The sequence below is a fragment of the Centrocercus urophasianus genome, unplaced genomic scaffold (assembly GCF_019232065.1).
Source record: "Centrocercus urophasianus isolate 14NV4802_14NV808 unplaced genomic scaffold, USGS_Curo_1.0 seq_28, whole genome shotgun sequence".
NCBI lineage: Eukaryota > Metazoa > Chordata > Aves > Galliformes > Phasianidae > Centrocercus > Centrocercus urophasianus.
This window is the reverse complement of record NW_024884844.1, coordinates 8,352,055-8,372,185: the sequence shown is the minus strand read 5'-3', so window position 1 is coordinate 8,372,185 and position 20,131 is coordinate 8,352,055. Positions and strand designations below refer to the sequence as shown.

The window sequence follows — 20,131 nt, the reverse complement described above, 5'->3', positions numbered from 1 at the left end:
TGAAAAGTTCTTAGAACCAGTAAGTTTAAATTTATTGAATAATGTCAACAATACCACAGTTTTTACATTTAATTTTGTAATGTGACTGACCTGCTCATTCTGATTAAAACACAGTAAGATCACTGTAAAGCAACATTGGCACATACAAGTCATAGTGTTTGCATGATATTCAATGGGGTTAGTTTATCATATCAGATCAAAGACAGTATGCATTTAAATGGTCTCTACTGTAAGCTTCACTTTGGTTTAAAACCTCTGTACATGTAATTTACATACAGCTTTGGCCCTTGCATGCAGGGAAGGATAAAAAGCATCTAAAACTGATTAGGCTTAATGCTAATAGGATTATAGTAGCTCTTATCCCAAAGACAAGACCTTTTTTCAGATGACTGGTGCAAGGCTAGGAGAGTTAGGCAAGAACTAGAATGTGTTGTGCACTTTAAATAAAATAAAAGGTATTTTAGAAGTATTTGCAACTTACAGATTAACCGAAAAAATACTGAGCTCAACATTTGTGATTAGCAATAAATACAAATTAATGTCTACACATCAATTTAAGTAGGCTAATATCACTTTATCGAGTCTGATTAAGAACTGTAAAGCTGGACAGTCTGCATAACCTTGAACATGAAGTATTTGAGAGTAGCCCATTAACATCCATAATTAAACAAGCCAATGCAAAAACATGTGCTCCATGTGGACAGAGGGGGATGGCTAAATAAACTTTCTTCCCCAAAGAAGAGCAAAACCACTGCTGCCGCCTCTCCAGCCCTCCAAGATGGAGCATTTGGAGTCCTTCTTCTCAAATCCCAGCTGAGGTCTGTCCTTGCGACTATCACTCCCTGCCACTACCCACAACCTTATTTTCTCCTCCCCACAAGCTGGTAGATCTGTAAGTGTTAACTTCCCTGAAGGAAAATGAGTAACATTCTACTTGTGAAGACACACAAGGTAACACAGCTACGGTTACATCAGAAGAAAGTTGTGTCTGCTGAAAAGGCACCTGCAAGTCGAAAGTCTTCTTTTGTAAGCACGCTGTACATCCGCTGGGGCAGCGGTTTGGAATAAGGTGCAGGACGGGGGACGGTTGTGCGCAGGATGATCTCCCGGCCTGTGGGCGGGGGGAAGTCTGACATGGAGCCCGTGTTGAGTCTTCGCTCATCTGCTGAACCTGATCTCCTCAGTTCTTCATCAAGCGGAGGCACTGCAGAAATCTTAAATAAAAGCAGAAGTGTAACTACAGGGCAGGCTGTTCCTTGCAACTAGAATTCAGAAAAGAATTTGTAAGAGGAGAAGAGGAAGATCGGCAATGATAAATATCAGAAGGCTTTACGTATATGCACAAGACACTAATGGGATGTCAAGAAATAAACTGCACACAATCGAATGGAAGAACCTTTGTGGATGGTAAGCTCCTTGGGTTTTGAAAAGCATGAAATAAGGTTTTCACCACACAAAACTACCCTTTCTCAGTCATGAAACTAGCCTCAGCTCTTCATTGCTACGCATTTGGTCAAGCCACCCTCGTTGTAGAAGTAACCAGGGCTGCCACTGAGCCTTGACAAAAAGTCACTTGCCTTTGAAATTCAACATGTAACTTCAGTGTACTCTCCATGACCAAAGAGAGGCTTGCTAAGGTTACATCACAGAGCAAACAACACTGGGCCATCTCTATCTCTACTCACTGCCAGTAAGCAGCAACACTACAACTGCATATTGAAAGGAGTAGCATACTTCTGCCATTTCTGCCAACTTCCTGGCTGTTCCTCAGATGGTTTGACAGACACGCACACACACACTCTCCAATAGCCTAACAGGGTACTGAACTCCTTAAATAAAGACTAGGAACATCACAGAAGAACCTGCAGAATGACCTATCCACTCTCTCTGCTTCCAGCTCTTACCCATCCAGCCCCCAAGAGCAGGAACCCAGTTCTGCCTGGCTCTGCAGCCTTTGACACGGTCAGTCACCAGGGACAAGTGGCATTTGTATGTCCAAAAACAGTTCAAGGAAAGCAGACAGGATGTTCTCTTTGCTATACTTCTTCAGTTACTCTAGTTCTCCCTCTCAGAACACCTCTATACTTTTGTCCAAAAGTTTCAGTAGCTTTAATAAGCTTTGCTATCTCAACAGTTTTGGTAGTAGCTGGATCGTGACATCCACACAGTATACTATATAAATCATTACCTTCCCCCAAAGCAACTGGCTGTTTAATAGGCAAGAAAATAGTGACAGCAACAGAGAAAAATATAAAAGGCAGGCCACATATTTCAGCATCAGTGAGTATTAGTATTCACCTGAAGAAAAGTTTGCATTTTTTATTCTTGTTTTTGGTTTTATATTTTAAATTTGTCTTCATTTTCACTTCCCAATAGGCTCTAAAAGAAAGTCTGCAAATGAGGAAAAACCATTCTGGAAACACAATATTATTTTTATGCTCAGGAACTACAGTACCAACCACATCAGGCTGTACTCTATCTACCAAAAGCTTCAACTCTATGCAGCTAAGGAAGATGAGTGGGAAATGAGGGACAAAGTTGGTTACCTCATCAGAAGATTCAGTCAGCTTGAAAAGGGATGAGAAAAGAACCAATGATGAAAGATAGAAACAAAGGCAAGTCAGAGATGACTAACAAGAGGCTAGAAGGAGACTGCAGGTTTAAGAGACATCATGCACTCTACTTCTAAGAGCATGCACTTGCTATCATATTTTCCCTGAGAAAGTTTGAAAAGAAGATATTTTACACAACCCAGAGAAGAGTCCAGATTCAAAAGGTAATGAATAATAAAGTCATTCAACTTATAATTCCCAGACAACTCTCTACCAGACTAATGAATGGTAGATTAAACATGCTTTCCTGCAGCAAATTAACTCCCATCCCACTAAGAAGTCTTAACAGTGACCAGCAGCTAGTGGGAAGTGGCTGTAAGCTACTAAACTAAACTGTAGAAATTACATGTATTTTTACTTGTTAACGTTAGAAATTCAACTTCTAAAACAAAATACATGATTTAAAAAGAAGTGCATACATTTCCATACCTTTATAGGGCATAATCTTAAGATTTAAGAGAAATTCTTCTCAGTTAAGCTGGCTCCTGCATGTTGAGATTTGCAACACAACTTTCACTAGACTAAAGTTCTCTTAAGGGTAAAACAAATGTTTCGATTTTTATTTATCAGAATAACTGTGGCCTGTTTTCAGAATGGTCCTTTTTACACCGAGTTGCAAAATATTACAGATTATCATTAAGGCATCCACACCTCAGAAGTGCTTAATTCCAAATCACTTTTTTTTCCAGCAGTGATCTCTAAACATGGTTTCAGGCTTTAAGATTTCTGCAACATTATGTCACCTTGTTATTATCACTGCAGTTAAATTTTATTTAGATTATTTGATGCTACAGATAGTTGAAATTCTGAGAGAAGCTGTAGGCTGACTGCAGTCCAAGAACTTCGGAAATCAGTACTTACCAAGCCAGTTATTAAAAAAAAAAACTGCTTAAGGAAAAAAGCATTATTTATAAAAAATACAAAATGGGGAAAGATTTCAAGAAAACAGACACGACACGGGCAGTAAATAAAGCAAAAACAGAGTTGAGAGAACTGACACTTTTCATAAGCACATAAGTTTCCATACCAGAAAGTTTCTGAATATAAGCCTCAGTCTAAGAAGTATTTAATATTATGGCATGCTTCTCTGCATTCCATGTAAAACCATCATCCCACTCAACAGTTCTTTCTGCAATGTTGCATATGTTACACAACTTCACTGAAGCAGAAATTTGTGCCGTAATTGCATTAGTGTTATAATTCAAAGTAAATCAAACATTAACAACAGCTCTATCTACTCAACTTCCTTTCAAGTTTCACATCACAGGTCACCTACTCTTGGTGGGATACTGTTGTAGCTAAAATCATGTTGAATATCACAAAAAAAAAAAAACACCCAAAAATGCAGTCACATTTATAAAAATACGTGGATATATGTAGACAATATAAACAGCCAGCATATGTTAACTTATTGCATTCAAATGGTTTGAGGCCTCAGAGCAGCAGTCAAGAACTCTCTTACCCTCTGAGCATTCACAAACAGTTTGTGAATAACGCTGCCAGCAGGTCCTCTTCCTGCACCAAGAACAGACACTTCTGGCTGCTCCAGGAGACAGTTCACAAATCTGTGATACAAACGATTAAAAAGAAAAAAGAATTTTTGCTTGTTCTGCTTTCTCATCTAAAAATACAATTGCTTCCCATGCGGGGGTCTCCATCTAACAGAATTAGCACTAGGGGCTAACTCTGAATTCTCTGTTCCAGAAAATTAAGGAAAAAAATTTCATTTCAGAGTAACACTTCCTCTCCACCCCTTAGCCTTCTGTGATTGCCTCCTGCCCTATCGCTCATTCTTTCACACTAAGCTATGACACTAACTGGTGAATGATCTCCCTGTCCTTATCTTGAGCCACAACATTTTTTCCATTGTATTTTCTCCTCCTATGTTTTTGAAGAAGATGAGGGAGAGGGCAGTACGATGGTCCTGAGCTACCCACTGGGGTTAAACCATCGCCTAGAGCAGCAAGAACTACTTATTTCTTTTAAAGCATGTTACACGTTAGTCAGCTTTAGCAGAAAGTAAATCCGACAGCAGGTAGTGACAACAATGAAACATGCCTTGTCTCTTTTTATTTATATGTCTTACTGACATTTAGAATTACTAGGGAAACTACAATAAGGAAGTGTAACTTTGGGCAGCAATTCATTCCATATTAGTTGTAGAAAGCATGAAATTCCTCGTCCTTCTAATTTTAACATAAATTGCAACAAAAGTTGATTGCATACACCTTTTACTTACACAAAAATGTCACATTTCCAGTACCAACAGAAAATAAATCCCATCAAAATAGTAGATATCACATGTTTTAAAGACATGGTTACTCAGATGGGCATACAAGGTGCCCACCCCTGGGTAGCATAGGGACAGGGACACCAAATTAAATACATCATGTTAAATATGACTCTTTAGTATTCCTGTATTATCATCACTTCCATGTATCCTAAATTTTGACATTACTAAAGAAAGAGCAGCAGAGGAAAAAAACAAAACAACTAGAGGGAATTAAATAAGCAAATAAATATACAAAATCAGTCACCTTTGGAGATCTTCCTTCTCCTCCTCACTTTCACATTTCTCTACTCCAAATTTTGCCTTCAAAGACCTGGCCCTGGCAATGATAGCTTCCACACTCATAATCTGAGCAATAATTTCCTGTATTTTAATGAAAAGATTTATTCTTAGCACTCCCACAAACAAGTCTATCAAGTTTCCAGCACAAACTAACATAGAAGTCTTACTTCTAGCTTCTTGTCCTCCGGATTTGGAAATCGTAGAACTTTACTGGAATGAGATATTATCTGTTTAATAATCTTCTTAACTGAAGATATATCTTCTAGTACTTCTGTTAGGAGGAAGAGAACCAAACAAGTTCTCATTATTGCATTAGTGTTCAACCTAAAATACCATAATAATTTATTAAACATTATTTACCTTCTTCCTTTACCTTGAGTACGGCTGCATGGATGATGCAAGGCAGGAGATGCCGTGCAAGGTCAGCTGGTTTCTGAACAGCAAGGTAATGAAGTACCTTTAACAACAGAAAAATTAATACATTAACGATCAGAACTGCTTCTCACAGTTAAGGTTAAGTTCAAAAGATAAGCAGCCATCACTAGCCACAGAATTGTTACCTTCTCTGCTTCTCTAGTGTCATCGAAGAGTCTCTTCTGCCTCCGTGCTGGGACTGGTTTTGCTGTCTCCCAGGCCTCCACCCACATGTTGCTGGGGATCTTCATTCGGGCGCTCAGCTCACCTTTAATTACCACATTTCCCTTTTCATCAACCACTTCCTCTTCAATGTAATCCCGAGGAGAGTACCACCTCACAAAATCCTCCAGACAACAGCCAGGATTGGCTGCCTGGAATGAAGACGACATTAAATTTGTACTTCACAGAATCCTGTAAAAGTGTAACTGGGTAGGAAGGCAGTATAGTTTTGAGGGCACACCACAGGCTATGAACAGAAAGTCAGGGAATTTTGTTCATAGTCAGCAAAATTTATGCTAGAAAAGAGACCTGGGTGAGGGGAAAAAAGCAAATGCAAAGCAAAACAGTGGAGTAGGGTGTGAGGAGGAATGTATGTGGAAACCACACCATCAACAAAAAGAAACCTTCCTCTTACGCCCCCCTCAAAAAAACCAGGAGATTCACACATTACTGCAGGCAAACTCGAAGTCATACTGTGAAGTCAAGCTTCACCTGGTACTTCATAAATGCAAGAAATATTAAATTTTCACAAGTTTTTATCATAGAATCATAGAATAGCCTGGGTTGAAAAAGTACCTCAAAGATCATCTAGTTTCAACCCCTTCTACTGTGGGCAGGGTCACCAACTACTGCTCAGAGCCACAGTGCATAAGCTTATACAAGACAGAAATGAAAGAAAGAATCAGTAAGCTGCATGAACATGCTTCCAGCAATGACCTTCTGTCTTCTAACTACAGAAGTTCCTTTTCTTCTTCCTTCAAAAAGGATCCTAAAATAAATATCCTCCCTCTTTTATAAAGGCTATCCTGATTTTTAATTTCCAGTTTATCAACTAAAATGCCATGGTTTTGTTTTGTTTTGTTTTTTTAATCTCCTGAAGAAAGTCACACAAATCCAACACCGTACGAATTCAGCAGAACACTACAGTGCAATAGACTGGATAGCCACAGATCCTGAAGGGTTTGAGCAGTTTTATCAATGGGCTTTTAATTTCAACTTTAAACTATTTTGAAACTGTTCTGTCTAAGGAAAAAGACTCATTATAAAACCCTTAAAAATTGTTCAACACATGCAAGAAGAATAATTTGATGAAGACAAAAGCAGGCTCGTGGAATTTTTCAAGCAGTATACCTTAAAAGACTCCATATCTGAGAGCAAGCAGGCACTCTGCATGCGTGCTCGAAGATGTGCACCTTCTGCTGAGGTCCCAAGTTTTGCCAGAACCTCAGACTGTTCCTCCAGCAAATCCTCAGTCATGGGTGCTGGCTCCTGCGAGACAGAAAAAGGCAAGTTCACAAATAGTTTCTCCTCATCTTAGCCCTCCTTAAGGAAGAAGTGGCTGACAGCTCCCTCAGTACTCAATTTGTACTTTAAGGAAATAACGTAAGTTTCTTTGGCTTAAACTGTTTAACCTGAAACTGTGCGTCTGAAAAGGACGCTAACAAACAAAACAAACACTACCTAAGAAACACTTCAGTATACAAAAAACAACAGATTAAGTCTGATGTTTGACTGATACTGTTCTGATTAGACCCACTGTGGTAAAGAAATGCAGGATTTTTGCCACTGATGCTGTCAGCACGTAATTAACTGATGACATTCTGCCTCACTGCTCTCTGCTTGTTCTTTTTACCCATGTGAAGCAACATCAGATAGGTGAATTTCTCTCAAAGGAAAACCACTGTATTCACGCATGGCTGAATTCACATTACTTCCTCGGACACCATTGTTTCCTATTTCACCCCTCTACAAGAAAATCAAATAAGGTTTCCAGTTCACTGGGGGAAATCTGCTCTAGATAGTGAGGTCCTAAGCTGATGACTATGGCCTTCTGAAATATTTCTCAGTGCATCTCTAAAAGACAAGAAGCAGTAGCAAAACTGATCCAGTACTCTGGTCCATCTGGTGGAAATTACTATCAGCTCAGATGACCAAACATATGGAGTCTTAAATGTGTCACACCACAGAAACATAAGTAAAAAAATAGGAAGGGAATGGAAGATGCCTTAGGAATTGGAAATAAGGAAAAAAAACAGAGCGTGAGGTAGGCAAGACAGCTTAGTTTTCATTTCAAATGAAATAAATGTGTTTTGAATTAAATTTGGTAAAAGCATGTAAGATTTCACTTTAAACACCTTCACCAAGTTATAAAATATTGAAAATCCACTCTTAAGACATAGCCACTCCTCTGTTTTAGGTCCAAATAAATAACCTGCAAACTACATGCAACTTCACAATCCTGAGAATGAACGGTACTGCATGAGAGTCACACTGCACATGTGGCTCAGTTCTGGCTATCTAACCTGTGTTATGGGAATGTAGAGAGGCTCTCCTGGATGCAGCAGTGTCAGCTTCCCATGAGGATGCAGGCGGCCTTCTGGTTTCAGGTTTACAGGCTCTTTGCTGCCTTCTTTTGCTCCTTTTTTTCCATTATCCTGTCCATTTCCTTTCAGATCTTCTGTGTCACTTAGACATTCAAAAAATTCCTCTTCACTGTCACTCCACGATTCCCAAGACTTTCCAACTTCTTTATCAGTCTCCTTCAGGTAATCTCCAGAGTGGTCTGCTCCTTTTCCAGTATCTCCAGAAGAACCACCAGGTGAACGATCTGACACGCTCCCCCTTTTCCCCTCATCTCTTGCTTTCTTTCTTTCAATGCAACAGTTTAACATCTAACAAGTTATATGGGGGGGGGGGGTACGGGGGAGAAAAGTGTTTAGCAATTACTTCTTTTACAGAAAAAAAAACATCACAGAGAAACATGAAGAATTACCAAAAATCTCTTACGATTCCAAAAGACATTAATCTCATTGAACTGGTACTATAACAAAGATTTTGCCAAGGAATGGAGATCCAGACCAAGTGATACAAGCCTAACTATATCTATAAAAAAAACCAACGTATTTAAATAACAATGGTTATGACTTGGATTGTTTCTCTAGGAGAAAAATCATTCTGAAATTTGGGATATTTACCTGAAGCTTCTGATGCAGTAAACAGCATCTCAGATCTGGAGGGCCATTAGCTAATCTAACAAAAGGTAGAAGTTAACTATTACCAATTATGAACTTTTCACACACACATGGTCTTAAATCACCTGAAATCAGGAAAGAGGCAGATACCCACAACAAACCCACCCCCACCTGTTCCACTATGCAGCTCTTTTGTAGTCCCAGCAGACAAGTAGTGACTGAACAAGCACAGAATTTAAACTACATTTACTTCCTAGAGATCATTTTTGAAGCTCAGAGATCAAGTGTAGCAGTATAAAGCAGGCAGATTCTGCATTCCCTGGTCAGTTTTGTGTTTGAATGATAGCTGAGATAGCATCATCTGCCTGAAAAGGCAACTACACCAACAGGAACTGGGAACAGCTCCCTTAGAAAAGTGGTGGAACTACACCACAAAATGAAGGTATTTCGCTCTATAACAGCTCCTTCATTTTTATCTGATAATTTGGAAGCTAAGCATTTGCATAAGCTTCTTTTTCCTCCAAACAGTGGAATGCTCTTTAACTGGAGCTTCCTTCAGATGTCTCAAGTTTAACAGAGTGTGCAGATTCTTTCCCTACTCGCTCTCCTTTCGTATTTTAGGAAGGAAAGATAATAAAAGCAGCAGACAGCGTTTGCAATTAAATAAATCAATCTTACCCTGGAATAAGGTAGTTGTTCTCCCATCTGTAGCGCATTTCTAACACAAACTCTTGCCAAAGATGTGCCACTCCTTTCACTCCTCCATGGTAGAAGTTTATCATACAAAGACATAAAGCTAATTTGTATGTCAGACTATCAGAAGGAGCAGATTTAAACTGACTGAAGAGATTCTATATGAGAAATAAAAGAAAGCAGGAATACAGAACCAATGGCATTTTCACCAAAACCATACAATCTGTGCATTCTGTGTATCTTTCCAAAATTCACCAATTATAAAACTGAAGGTCACAACAAAGTCTGTATTAACATGCACTACAGATCGTGTTCCCTCTGTCTTCCCTCTGTCAAGTATCAGTTGGTACAACTTACGTAATCTTCGTTCTCTGGAGGAGGATTGCTTCCTGCTGAAGAGCTAGCCCTGCTTTCATATCCCTCTGCCAGTTTGTCAACAGCATCAGGAAATAAGAACTTGAAGAAATAACATTTAAACTTAGGCTGTTTCAAGGAGTGGATCAATGCAATTCAAATAATGAAAATGACATCAGAAGCATTTTTTTCTTTAAGTTAATTCTGCTCACTTACCAGAAGAATAGTGTTCAAAACTTCATTGTTCAAAGGTGATTCATCTACACCTCTGTGCTTGCGAATCTTTTTCTTTGCACTGTGAACCATATTTGTGACAGATAGTTTATGAATTGGGACAGGCGCTGGCTCAGTGAGCTTCGACAAAGCATGAGTGATATCAGCAACCTCTGCAATTGAAAAAAGAAAAGAACAAAATCAACTCAAAGTCTACCTGCTGTAATCAATCTATACTTCTTGCACTGAATTTTAACCCTATTAACCTAAGCTATACCCTCATGCTATCAATGTTTGATCCTTGGTCAAAGGACAAATTCTTGGTCACAGTTATATAGCAGAACCAGGAATCACAAAGGAGTCGCAGACCAACCACCTTTAATTTACTTTTTTCTGAATGAAGATAAGACTGTAGGTAGTGCCTGCCATCTACTGCAAGTACTGCATAGTTGCAGATAATGACAGGCAGAGTATCAGCAAAAAAAAAAAAAAAACCTGCTGAGGAGCCCACTTACACATGGTAAAATTGAGTAAACTGTAGGTAACAGAACATGCAAGTTTATGCTGGAGCTTTAGATTAGACAATCTGTGCACTATTTTGTTTTGGATTCTTCTGTTAAACTCCTCAAATCAAAAGATATTTTCCAGACAAAGCTGTAGCTGGTCAACTCCAAAACCAATGAATTAATATTGTTTAAAAGTGTAAAAACAAATTTCAGTGAATTATTAGCCTGGAAAACCTCATCTTGGCAGACATTTTAAGGAAACAAGAGCTAAGGGAGGGCTGAAGAGATTATGCCAAGCAATAGAAGTAGGATGGATGTGGCTCTGGGCAGCTTGATCTGCTGGTTGGAGACCCGTTCAAGGCCATTCTATGACTCTATGATTTTACTCTACAGAGTCCAACACTTTTTAAAGCTAACTAGCTAGCTCCTTTTCTTTTGTTTTTGAGCTCCTTCAAAATACATTCAACATGCAAAGTAAGAGAATTGAAAGAAAGGGACAAGGGCATCAGAAAAATGCCAGTATCCCCACACTGTTGGGATAATGCTTGACCTATTGGTCTAACAATTTTGGTTTTAGCTTCATTTCATTTCTCTCTCAGTAAGATAGGCCTTTGAAGTGGAAAGGAGATCAAAGACTTTCAAACAGATATCACTCTTATTTGGCTGTTTAAAAGCACATAACACAGTATTTCAAAAAACAGAAAGTAGTGAGTATAAAAATACAGAAAATAATGCAGATGAATCTGTTTAATGCTTGCTCAACACCAAGTCTTCTACGTAAGCAGTCAAAAGGAAAGTCTCATTTTCTTTCTCATTTAATTAAAAATATAGCATTGGAATTTGCCCTCTGACCCTTCAAGAGCTGAAATTGCCAATTCATGTTAAGTATTCATATTAAGCATTACCCAAATTTGTGGAAGTGTTCCAGAAAATGCCTGAAGGTAAAAAATATAAAATACTGCTGAATCTGAAGTCAAGAGAAGTGGCAGGAAAGGTCAGATTTGTGAAACGAATAACTATCAAAAACATAAGTCAACAAGATTTTAGCTTTACCTTTTCCATCCTCTTCAAATGCAGACCTTCCCAGTATTTCATCAGTTGATTCCTTCCGACGACAAAGCTTGAAGAATTCATTAAGAAAGTCACCTGTAAGAGAAACAGTTTCTGAACAACTAGATTGAATTCTCACTGAACAATAAGCTAATCATCAAACAATTCTTGATAACTTCCTCTTTTTTTCTGATGACAACTTTGTCTTTTTCTGAATGAACACAATAATCTCTTCCAAAGCACAAAATATCCTTAAACCAGGTAACTAAGTATCAGAAAATGCACTGCTAGACACCTATCAGCCACCACTCCACAGCACCAGACCTCACCCAAAGCAAACTGCAATTGTACAGCAGAACAGAACATGCACAGTAAACATTTACTCTCTGGAACCTGAAGAAGTAAGAACAGCACTGAAGTTAATGGCACACATAGACTAACCTATAAGAAACTATTTGCAAAGCTTGTGTTCTTGGAAAAAGAAGTCCAAAATACAGTACACTCAAAGAAATTAGGGGAGTGAGGAACCAGGTCATCGGGGAATCAATCATTCAATTCTAATTTCTAAACAGCTTAAAAGCAATAAAAGAAGATACAAAGTTGTGATGTCTTACCCAATAGACACTGAGGATTATCTGCTTTTCTGACTCTTACAGACCACTGTGGTGCTTGAATAGGATCTAGATCACTAAAAAAAAAAAAAAGTTTAATTCCATAACCACAGGTATACAAGAGATGAGCACTAAATTCTTAAATAAAATTTCATAGTTGTGAAGCTGTAATATACACCTAATTATACAGAGGAATATGAAAAGCATTCTAAAATGTAAGCAAGAGTTCGTTTTCACAGACATATGACATGAATAAAAATCAAAAGAACGACTCAGCTCAACTTTAAGTAAAATCATCTTTAGAAATCTACTGATGTTGAAAAATTATTTTTGCATTACTTAAAACAGTAGACCACAAGTCTTTTCTTCCTTTCTGATGTACAAGTGCACATTGTTCTCCTCTTTAGAAAGAGGGATGTCAATCACTGAGCTCCTAATGCTTTCCTTATTCTAAATCTTGCTATCCTCCTTTCAAGAAAAAATGCAATACACAAAACTTGTAAGGTTAGCATGGCAGTATGCCCCAAGATGTACATTCTGTTGAGCTCACAGCATAACATTTTCTCACACAGAAATGCACTTCAAAAATATTTTTTCCAGAGCAGACATTCTATCAGTAGATCTTAGCACTCCACAAAAAGCCACATACAGAGTCCCAATGTCACTTAAATGCAGCAGTTAACAAGTGGAGAGGACACATCCAGATGCTTGCAATTCAGACAAAATACTTACGAATAGACATCATTGTCAACAATTACACCTTCTGTTAGGTGAGGCCACGTAGTGGCTAGATGGAGCTCACTGAAACAGAACAAGATACAAGTGTCTATCAACCGTAAGATCTTGACTCACATGACTGCTTATGCTTAAATGCCTGCATGGGTTTTGCAGCTAAGCACAGAACTGTGCGTATTTCCAACAAGTTTCCATCACCCAGCACTGCACTCAGCCTTACTGGCAGCTGGCACACAGGTCCCTTTCTCCACTCCTCTCCGTGAAAGCAGAGATTGTGCATTATCCTCTGTAATGGTACCCCACTACAGAAAGAAAAACCTACATAACTTGCCTACTGCTTTGATACTGTCTAATACATTAAATGACCCTTTGATTTGCTGAGTAGTGATGGGGTATTTGGAATAAGACATCAGAAGTATTGTAACAACTCAGTTAATAGACTCTCTCATGTAAAGTCTTCTACAAATGCGACAGTAAAAAAAATGATCAAGTCCACATGTTGAATGAAAGAATGCTGAATGAAAGCATATGATTTTTAAAGTTTTCTCCAGTTAACGTGTTCCAACATAACAGTTTCAGGAACAAACTAAATACTCTGTAAGTTTACGATGGAACATTTATAAGCTGCAATTCTAATACCATTATATCACTTGCCAAGTTGTGTTACTTGCTATTAAATTTGGATAATATAGCATTCTGCTACTGACACAGTCAGTATAGGACAGCAAAGCTCAAATGACATACCTTAAAGTCCTCCATTAAGCAAAGTCAAAAAAAAAAAACAACAAACCTACACCCCCCCAAAAAAAAAACCAACAGGTTTTTTCAACTTTTATCTTACCTAATAGGATCCTCACAGGCACCAAATGGTAACTTCCCAAATTCAAGGCCTCCAACTTCTCCTCCAACTAGAGCATCTATATCTGAACATAAATCAACACATTTCCCATACAGAATTCATGGGGTTTTTGAAAAACCATATCATGCCATTTTCAAAGTAAGACTGCAATGTGTTGGCTGATCAGAAAGTAACTGAATAGTTAGGTGACAGAGGTATGAAAACACAGTCCTAGCACATAGCCAAAGTAGTTGCTTCCAATCGAAACTAGGAAGTAATGTTGCAACTAGATAATCAAAACAATTTGTTCTGGTAAGAACAAATCCTTGTAACTCAAGAACGACCGCCAAGGACGCACACAGTATCACACAGTGAGCTCTTAAGTAAGCATCTAGGACTTTTTTTCTAAGTAGCATTACTGGTGCAAACTTTTCAAGCCTCACATGTATACCTCAGATACCGTTATTTTTCCTCACCTCTCCCCTCAACAAGAGTGCTTGATCAGCAGTTTTTACTACATAAAAGAATTAACTCCTTCGCTTAATAACAACAAAATAATCCAAAGTTCTACCTCAAGCAAGGTCCACACAAGATTTTCTCCTCTTCCTATTGTTAATAAACAGCAAAGCATTAAAATCAATCTTTTTATTGAAATAACTGACCAGTACTCTTGTGAAGCAGTAACATCTATAAAACATGAATCCAGCAGGTTCTGCGTGGAACTCAGGGCAGAATTCTTTACAGATCTATGGACAGTTATCCTCTCCTCTCCAAACAAATACTATGGTTCTAGACATACCACAGTTTGTCTAATACTAATAAAAAACAACTGTCACAAACATAAGCCACAGTCCTATCTTCAGAGCTTCGAACTCGTTAGCTCATCACAGCCTTTAATTCCTCTGGCAAGATACAGAAGCGTTTTCTTTTGCATTTGCCATTTATCTTAAGACAGGCTATTACACGGACACAAAACTCCCACCTGGTGGCTGCTGCGGCCAGAAGTACTGTTGCCAATCTTGAAGCACATACGTAAGCCGAATAGCCATGCTCACTGGAGGCAGTGGTGTTAACGGGCATCCCTTGAAAACATCCACTGTTAAGTGCACATCCTTTAAAATATCTTCATACAGAACTTAATTCTAATATAAACTACCATACATTCCATCAAATTTATGAATTACCAAGAATTACCAGTAAAGCCTCTGCTTAGCAAGACGCTTGTGCTAGAACTAAGCACATAAACATTCTAAAACCCGTGCAACATTTACAAGCTCTATTTAGCTGGTAACGTACAAGTAACTAACACAGAATATGACAGGTCTTCAGTAAGGACTTTTTCAGTGTTTTGATGAGATTGTGACTAATGTTGGTGGTCAGCAAAGTGTTGCAGTCAGCCATACCACTCCAGAGAAGTCCACCCAGGCCCCTCAGATTACTATCATATTGTTCTTCACTATTTATAGGAGGTTGGGTGCTGGCGCTACAACTATCAGAACAAACATGCACCTCAACCTTCCCCTCTCCTTTCAAACAGCACGTAGAGCTTGTCTCTATTGGAAAAGGGAGTTGTTGCAAGTAGGCTGCAAATCAGAAAGATTTGGCCTTCATATGCCAGTGGAGAATTTATACAATTTTTGTTAATTTTCTACTACTAGATACAGAGCAACAATATCTGGGAAGACACTCTGTTGGTATTGACAGTAAGTCTGATATTTACACAACAACTCGCTAGAAGACAGAAGCAAATGAATGGCAGTCAGGTGACAGAATAATAATTCTTAGTATCAGGTATGTATGTGCAGATGCACTTACAATCTTGGACTTGAAGACATCCAGTAATCCCGATAAGTGAGTATACTGGCTGGGGACTTTGCGAAGATGAACCATTTCAAAGTCAGTTCGAACTCCCGGACCTTGGCACTCTCCAACATACATACGGCGCCACTTCTGATGTATTTGCACAAACAACGGCACCTGACTGTAAAACACCCACATTTTGGATTATCTCTGCCAGCTCATAGCCTTTTAAACACTGTATTTTTTACAATGTATTTCTCTTAGGAGAACACAATTCAAAATGCTAAATATGAATCACAGAAAAATATTCTTAACTTCATCATTAAAGAGAACGCCTAAAAATTGTCATGAGAAACACAGATGCAAAGATTCAATGACCTGTTAGCTTTCAGTCCAATTACTAAAAGCTACTCATAATTACTAGAAATTCACAGTTACCACACAGAAGAAATCTTTCAGAAGTTGTGTTCCATATGCCAGTTATCCCAACAACATGCAACAGTTTTATAAGCCTTTGAGGTTTCCATACAACAATGAATATAAATAACATACTGAATCAATATTTATATAGTTACTGTGGAAAGATACTTAAAAAGTCTTTTTGTAACAGTATTATGGTGCAAATGCAAGAAACACAATGTAATTCACTAACAACTAAATACTTCTTCCTAAATAAATAAAGAACTATATAAATAGCACACTAGTTTCACCTTAAAAAAGTTCATGCTTTCACCTACCAGCCAGTGTTGCCCAATGCAATAGAAACAGAACTCAGCAGGAGGTTACATTTCGATTCACTAAGAACCGCATCGTTATTTGCAGCTGGAGCAATAACCACAAACTCACGTAAGCCGTACCTTAGAGAAAGAGCAGGGAAAGACAACATAGTTGTGTGTTCCAATAAACCAGCTCAAACACAGAATTGTCAGGAATATTACAACCTGAATAACCTAATTCCTGCCAGCAGGACATGACTCTTATTTTGCTGTGTGTCGCTTCTTTCAGAGAGGCCAAGATCTGACTGGGAACGCAGTACCGCAGATCATCTCACCACTACACTAATTCAACAATGCTCAAACACTACTGAAGTCATGTGAGGATTTTCAGGTGTACCAGTCCCGAGTTTCTTACTAAAGTTAGTAAAAACTGTAATTAGACTGAAAAACAAACTATCACTATGCTTCTCCGTATTAGAGAAGAAAGGCAGCATACATACCATCTTACCAGACAGTGGGCTCTAGGAGGAAAGTCATTGTTCATGCAGAGCAAGTCCTGCATAGGCAGGGGAAGGGCATCTGCAAAAAAAAAAAAAGACACATAAGAGCATCAGCATCCATCATTTACACTGTTTACTTCTTTAGCAATTTGTTCACTGTAAGACATAGTAAAAATCAGAAATATCAAGTCCAACCCATCAGATCCCCCAAAATTTCACAAAGATGCAAATCAACGCTTATGAAATCAACACTCTGAAATTGTCTTTTGTCTTACAACACCTGTGACATATTTCAGGCGTGAAAGAGTACTGTCAGCTACCTTCTACACCTTCTTCTCTCCCATCTCTGTCACCAGGTTCTTGTACAAGATAATGATGTGTAACTGAGAATTTGAAGTCCGCAAACGAAATTTCATCTGATTTCTCCTCCCACACTCCTGTAGTATATACACCCTGTAGATTGAAAATAACAAACAAAAGCAATTGAAAAAATGAAAAACAACAAACAAAGCTATTACTTGATCACATAAATTTAGTGTAATATTTGTTCATTTTTTTCTCCTCCTGCAGTTTTATTTTACAGCTAGGCACCGTCTACTATGAAGATATTCTCAAAGCACTTAAGTTTAGCTGAACGCTAAAATCCACGTTAATCACTTTCATTTCAAGGACAAAAGTCTTCAGCATTATTAGGCAACGTAAAGAATTGTACAGTTGCTACTAGAAGTCATGTGAAACTCTGTAAAAAGTTCTTCTCACTAGAAAACAAGAGGTCCAGTACAGTACAAAATACAGGAACACACTGACAGCTATGGCTGACAACTAGTTCACTAGATATCATAAGCTTTAATCCCTAATACTTGGTACTCTAAAATTAAGTTATAGAACTCCTCTGGAAACATGACAGCCATAAATCCCTTAATTTCCCACATGTTTTACAGGACTGAAGCACCACCAGAAAGCTGCTAATTAGACTTCTGGAGAAAAAAAATAGAAAGTCTCTCTATGAGATGTACTGAGTCACAAGTAACACAATGCAAACCTCAGCCACAGTACGTGAGGCATGCCAAATGCACCGGGGAGGGCAAGGTAAATAAACAAGCTCATTGAGAATGGAGAGCAGCTAAAACAGTGTTCCCAAATGGAAACAGGCAATGAAAAGAAACCATAGCACTAGCCCCCATAAGGAATTTATCAAGGAAATTGTCTATCTGGCAGAATTCCAGTAACCTCACAGCACTTGTTTGTTCAACAGCCAGTTTTACAAGTGAAATTCCTAACACAAATCATTAGCTGCCCACATTTAAGTAAATGAGAACACACATAAACACATCCATGGGTACTGCTAGTTTCTAACACTCTGTGGAAGCTCTAACTGACCAACTGACCTTTTCCAGAGGTTTGCCTGAAGAAATCCCAATAAGTTTCCAGTCATTCAACACTTCTTCTATTTTTGAAATAAACCTAGTAAGGAGGGAAAAAGGTATTAATATTTCCTGATTGCTTGCTCAGCTTGTGTTGTAATTCAACTCCCAAAAGCAGACAAGTAGTCCTGCTGCGGAATTCCTTTAAAACAATGCAAAAAATAGTAACACACCAGGGATTGCAACAAAAGCAGTCTGCTTCCTTGTACAAATAAAGTGGTGCTTTTAGTTTCACATCCCAGATAAGCCTTATTTTTAGCAACCGTTGTGAACATGCATTGAATGTTTATAAAGTCTCACCCATTTCCACAGAACCACAGAACTATAGGAGTTGGAAGAGACCTCTGGGGATCCGCAAGTCCAACTGCTTCACTGATGAGCACTTCAGTTATACTTCAAGCAGCATTTTTTCCCAAAAAGGTAATTTCTAACATAGGGGAACATGCTTTCTGGCTCTCCTACTCACCCTTCCCCCATACCCCAACCCCCAATTACTGGTTTGCAAAAAGGGTTTCAAGCACAACCAGCTAAAATTAAAATACATCCCAGTTATGGCCAACACAGGCTTTAATTTAGATCAGTATACAGATCATGCATTAAGACAATGGAAGTTGGAAGAACTGAGACTGATGTTATTCATTTGTCTGGTACTGCAACAAAACAGAGCACTGCTTCACTGTTTACAGAAAAAAAAAAAAAAAAAAAAAAAAAAAAAACTACATTAGACACGTAACTGTAATCTAAATTCAATTTAAACACAGGCCTTAAAGTCTTTTTCTACTGCAGATATTCTCACTGGAAAAAGAATTTTAAAGAATAATACATAAGAATGCAGAGCAACCTTCACCTGATGTTGTTCCGTATGCTGCTCTGCTAACTTTGAAGGGCTTCAAGTACTCGACTGCTACATTACAACACATGGGGTTTATGGATGTTCGCTGTAATCCTCGGCTAAACCTGATCTTCCACCTGGTTCACAAACAGCCGGCCTAGATCCTCTTATACACTGCAACCGAGCACTGTCAGCCCTACCGCAACCGCACCGCCCAGGAATCGCTTCATCTGAGCACTGCACAACAGCACCTTCCGTGACTGCCTGCTTCAGTTCAGCTGACAACAAAAACAAGGCCACCGAGTTGCTGGGAACTCGAATCGCGCCCGACGCAGTCCGAAATCCGGCCGGGGAAGGAAGGTGAGGAGGCGCCGGGGCTGCGAGGAGCAGCGCCGGCCCCAGCCCAACGGCAGCGCGTACCTCTCCCACTCGGAGGCAGTGGTGAAGTCCGTGATCTCGAACACCTCCGAGTCGGGCTGTGGGGAGAGAGCGGGAAAAGCAGTGAGCGGAGAGGCGGCCGCGGGCCGGGAGCACCGGGGTGAACGGGACGGGACGGGAGGAATGAGCAAACACTCACTTCGCTGTCCGCCGCCATCTTGCGCTGTGCCCGCCCCACGCGCAAGGGCTGGCGGGAAGGGGCGGCTGCCTCACACGGTGCCTCATCCCCGCACGGCGCCTCACGGAGGAATGAGGTCGAGCTCTCCCCGCTCTGAGGGGCCTCTTTTCAGGATAAATTCCTGACTTGCTGGGACGAGGTGTCCCCACGGGGCTCGGTGTCCTTCACACAGGAGAGCGTCTGCCAGCCCTCACAGGAGTTTCCTCCGAAATACTCTCTCAGTCCGTGACCGTTACCCCTTCTCCGCTTCCCTGCGGTACAAACTGCTATTTCTCCATCACAAATATACAAATAAATAACGTAATCCTCAAGGCCTGCTGCATAAGGCTACCTGCAGCTAGACAGAGAATAATTAGTGAGAATTTAGTGGTGATAGCGGGGAAAATGACGTAGAGGTAAACGAAGCTCTGAAAGCATCGAGAGAAGGGAGAGGGCTGTGGTGCCGCTCCGC

At 39.4% G+C, this 20,131-nt stretch overlaps 1 protein-coding gene across 2 annotated transcripts; it reads right to left on the bottom strand.

Annotated features, from left to right (window-relative positions):
• RAB3GAP1 (RAB3 GTPase activating protein catalytic subunit 1) lies at positions 1-19,681 on the bottom strand. 2 transcript variants are annotated; one of them, XM_042827078.1, is made up of 24 exons: positions 19,642-19,681; positions 19,485-19,540; positions 18,197-18,272; positions 17,129-17,261; positions 16,809-16,887; positions 16,330-16,449; positions 15,608-15,773; positions 14,775-14,874; positions 13,796-13,877; positions 12,952-13,020; positions 12,223-12,296; positions 11,612-11,704; positions 10,056-10,225; positions 9,843-9,941; positions 9,471-9,643; positions 8,796-8,850; positions 8,124-8,492; positions 6,952-7,089; positions 5,745-5,972; positions 5,545-5,641; positions 5,352-5,455; positions 5,150-5,265; positions 4,075-4,177; positions 1-1,214 (listed from the first exon to the last, which is right to left on the bottom strand). In XM_042827078.1, exons 1-24 carry the CDS (start codon positions 19,657-19,659, stop codon positions 972-974), a joined length of 2,961 nt encoding a protein of 986 aa, XP_042683012.1. In that variant the 5' UTR covers positions 19,660-19,681; the 3' UTR covers positions 1-971. The 2 variants fall into 2 exon arrangements, with proteins under 2 accessions (XP_042683012.1, XP_042683013.1); XM_042827079.1 differs by lacking the exons at positions 1-1,214; positions 4,075-4,177; positions 5,150-5,265 and having other exon boundaries at positions 5,363-5,455; positions 5,558-5,641.
• Positions 19,682-20,131: the final 450 nt, after the last annotated feature.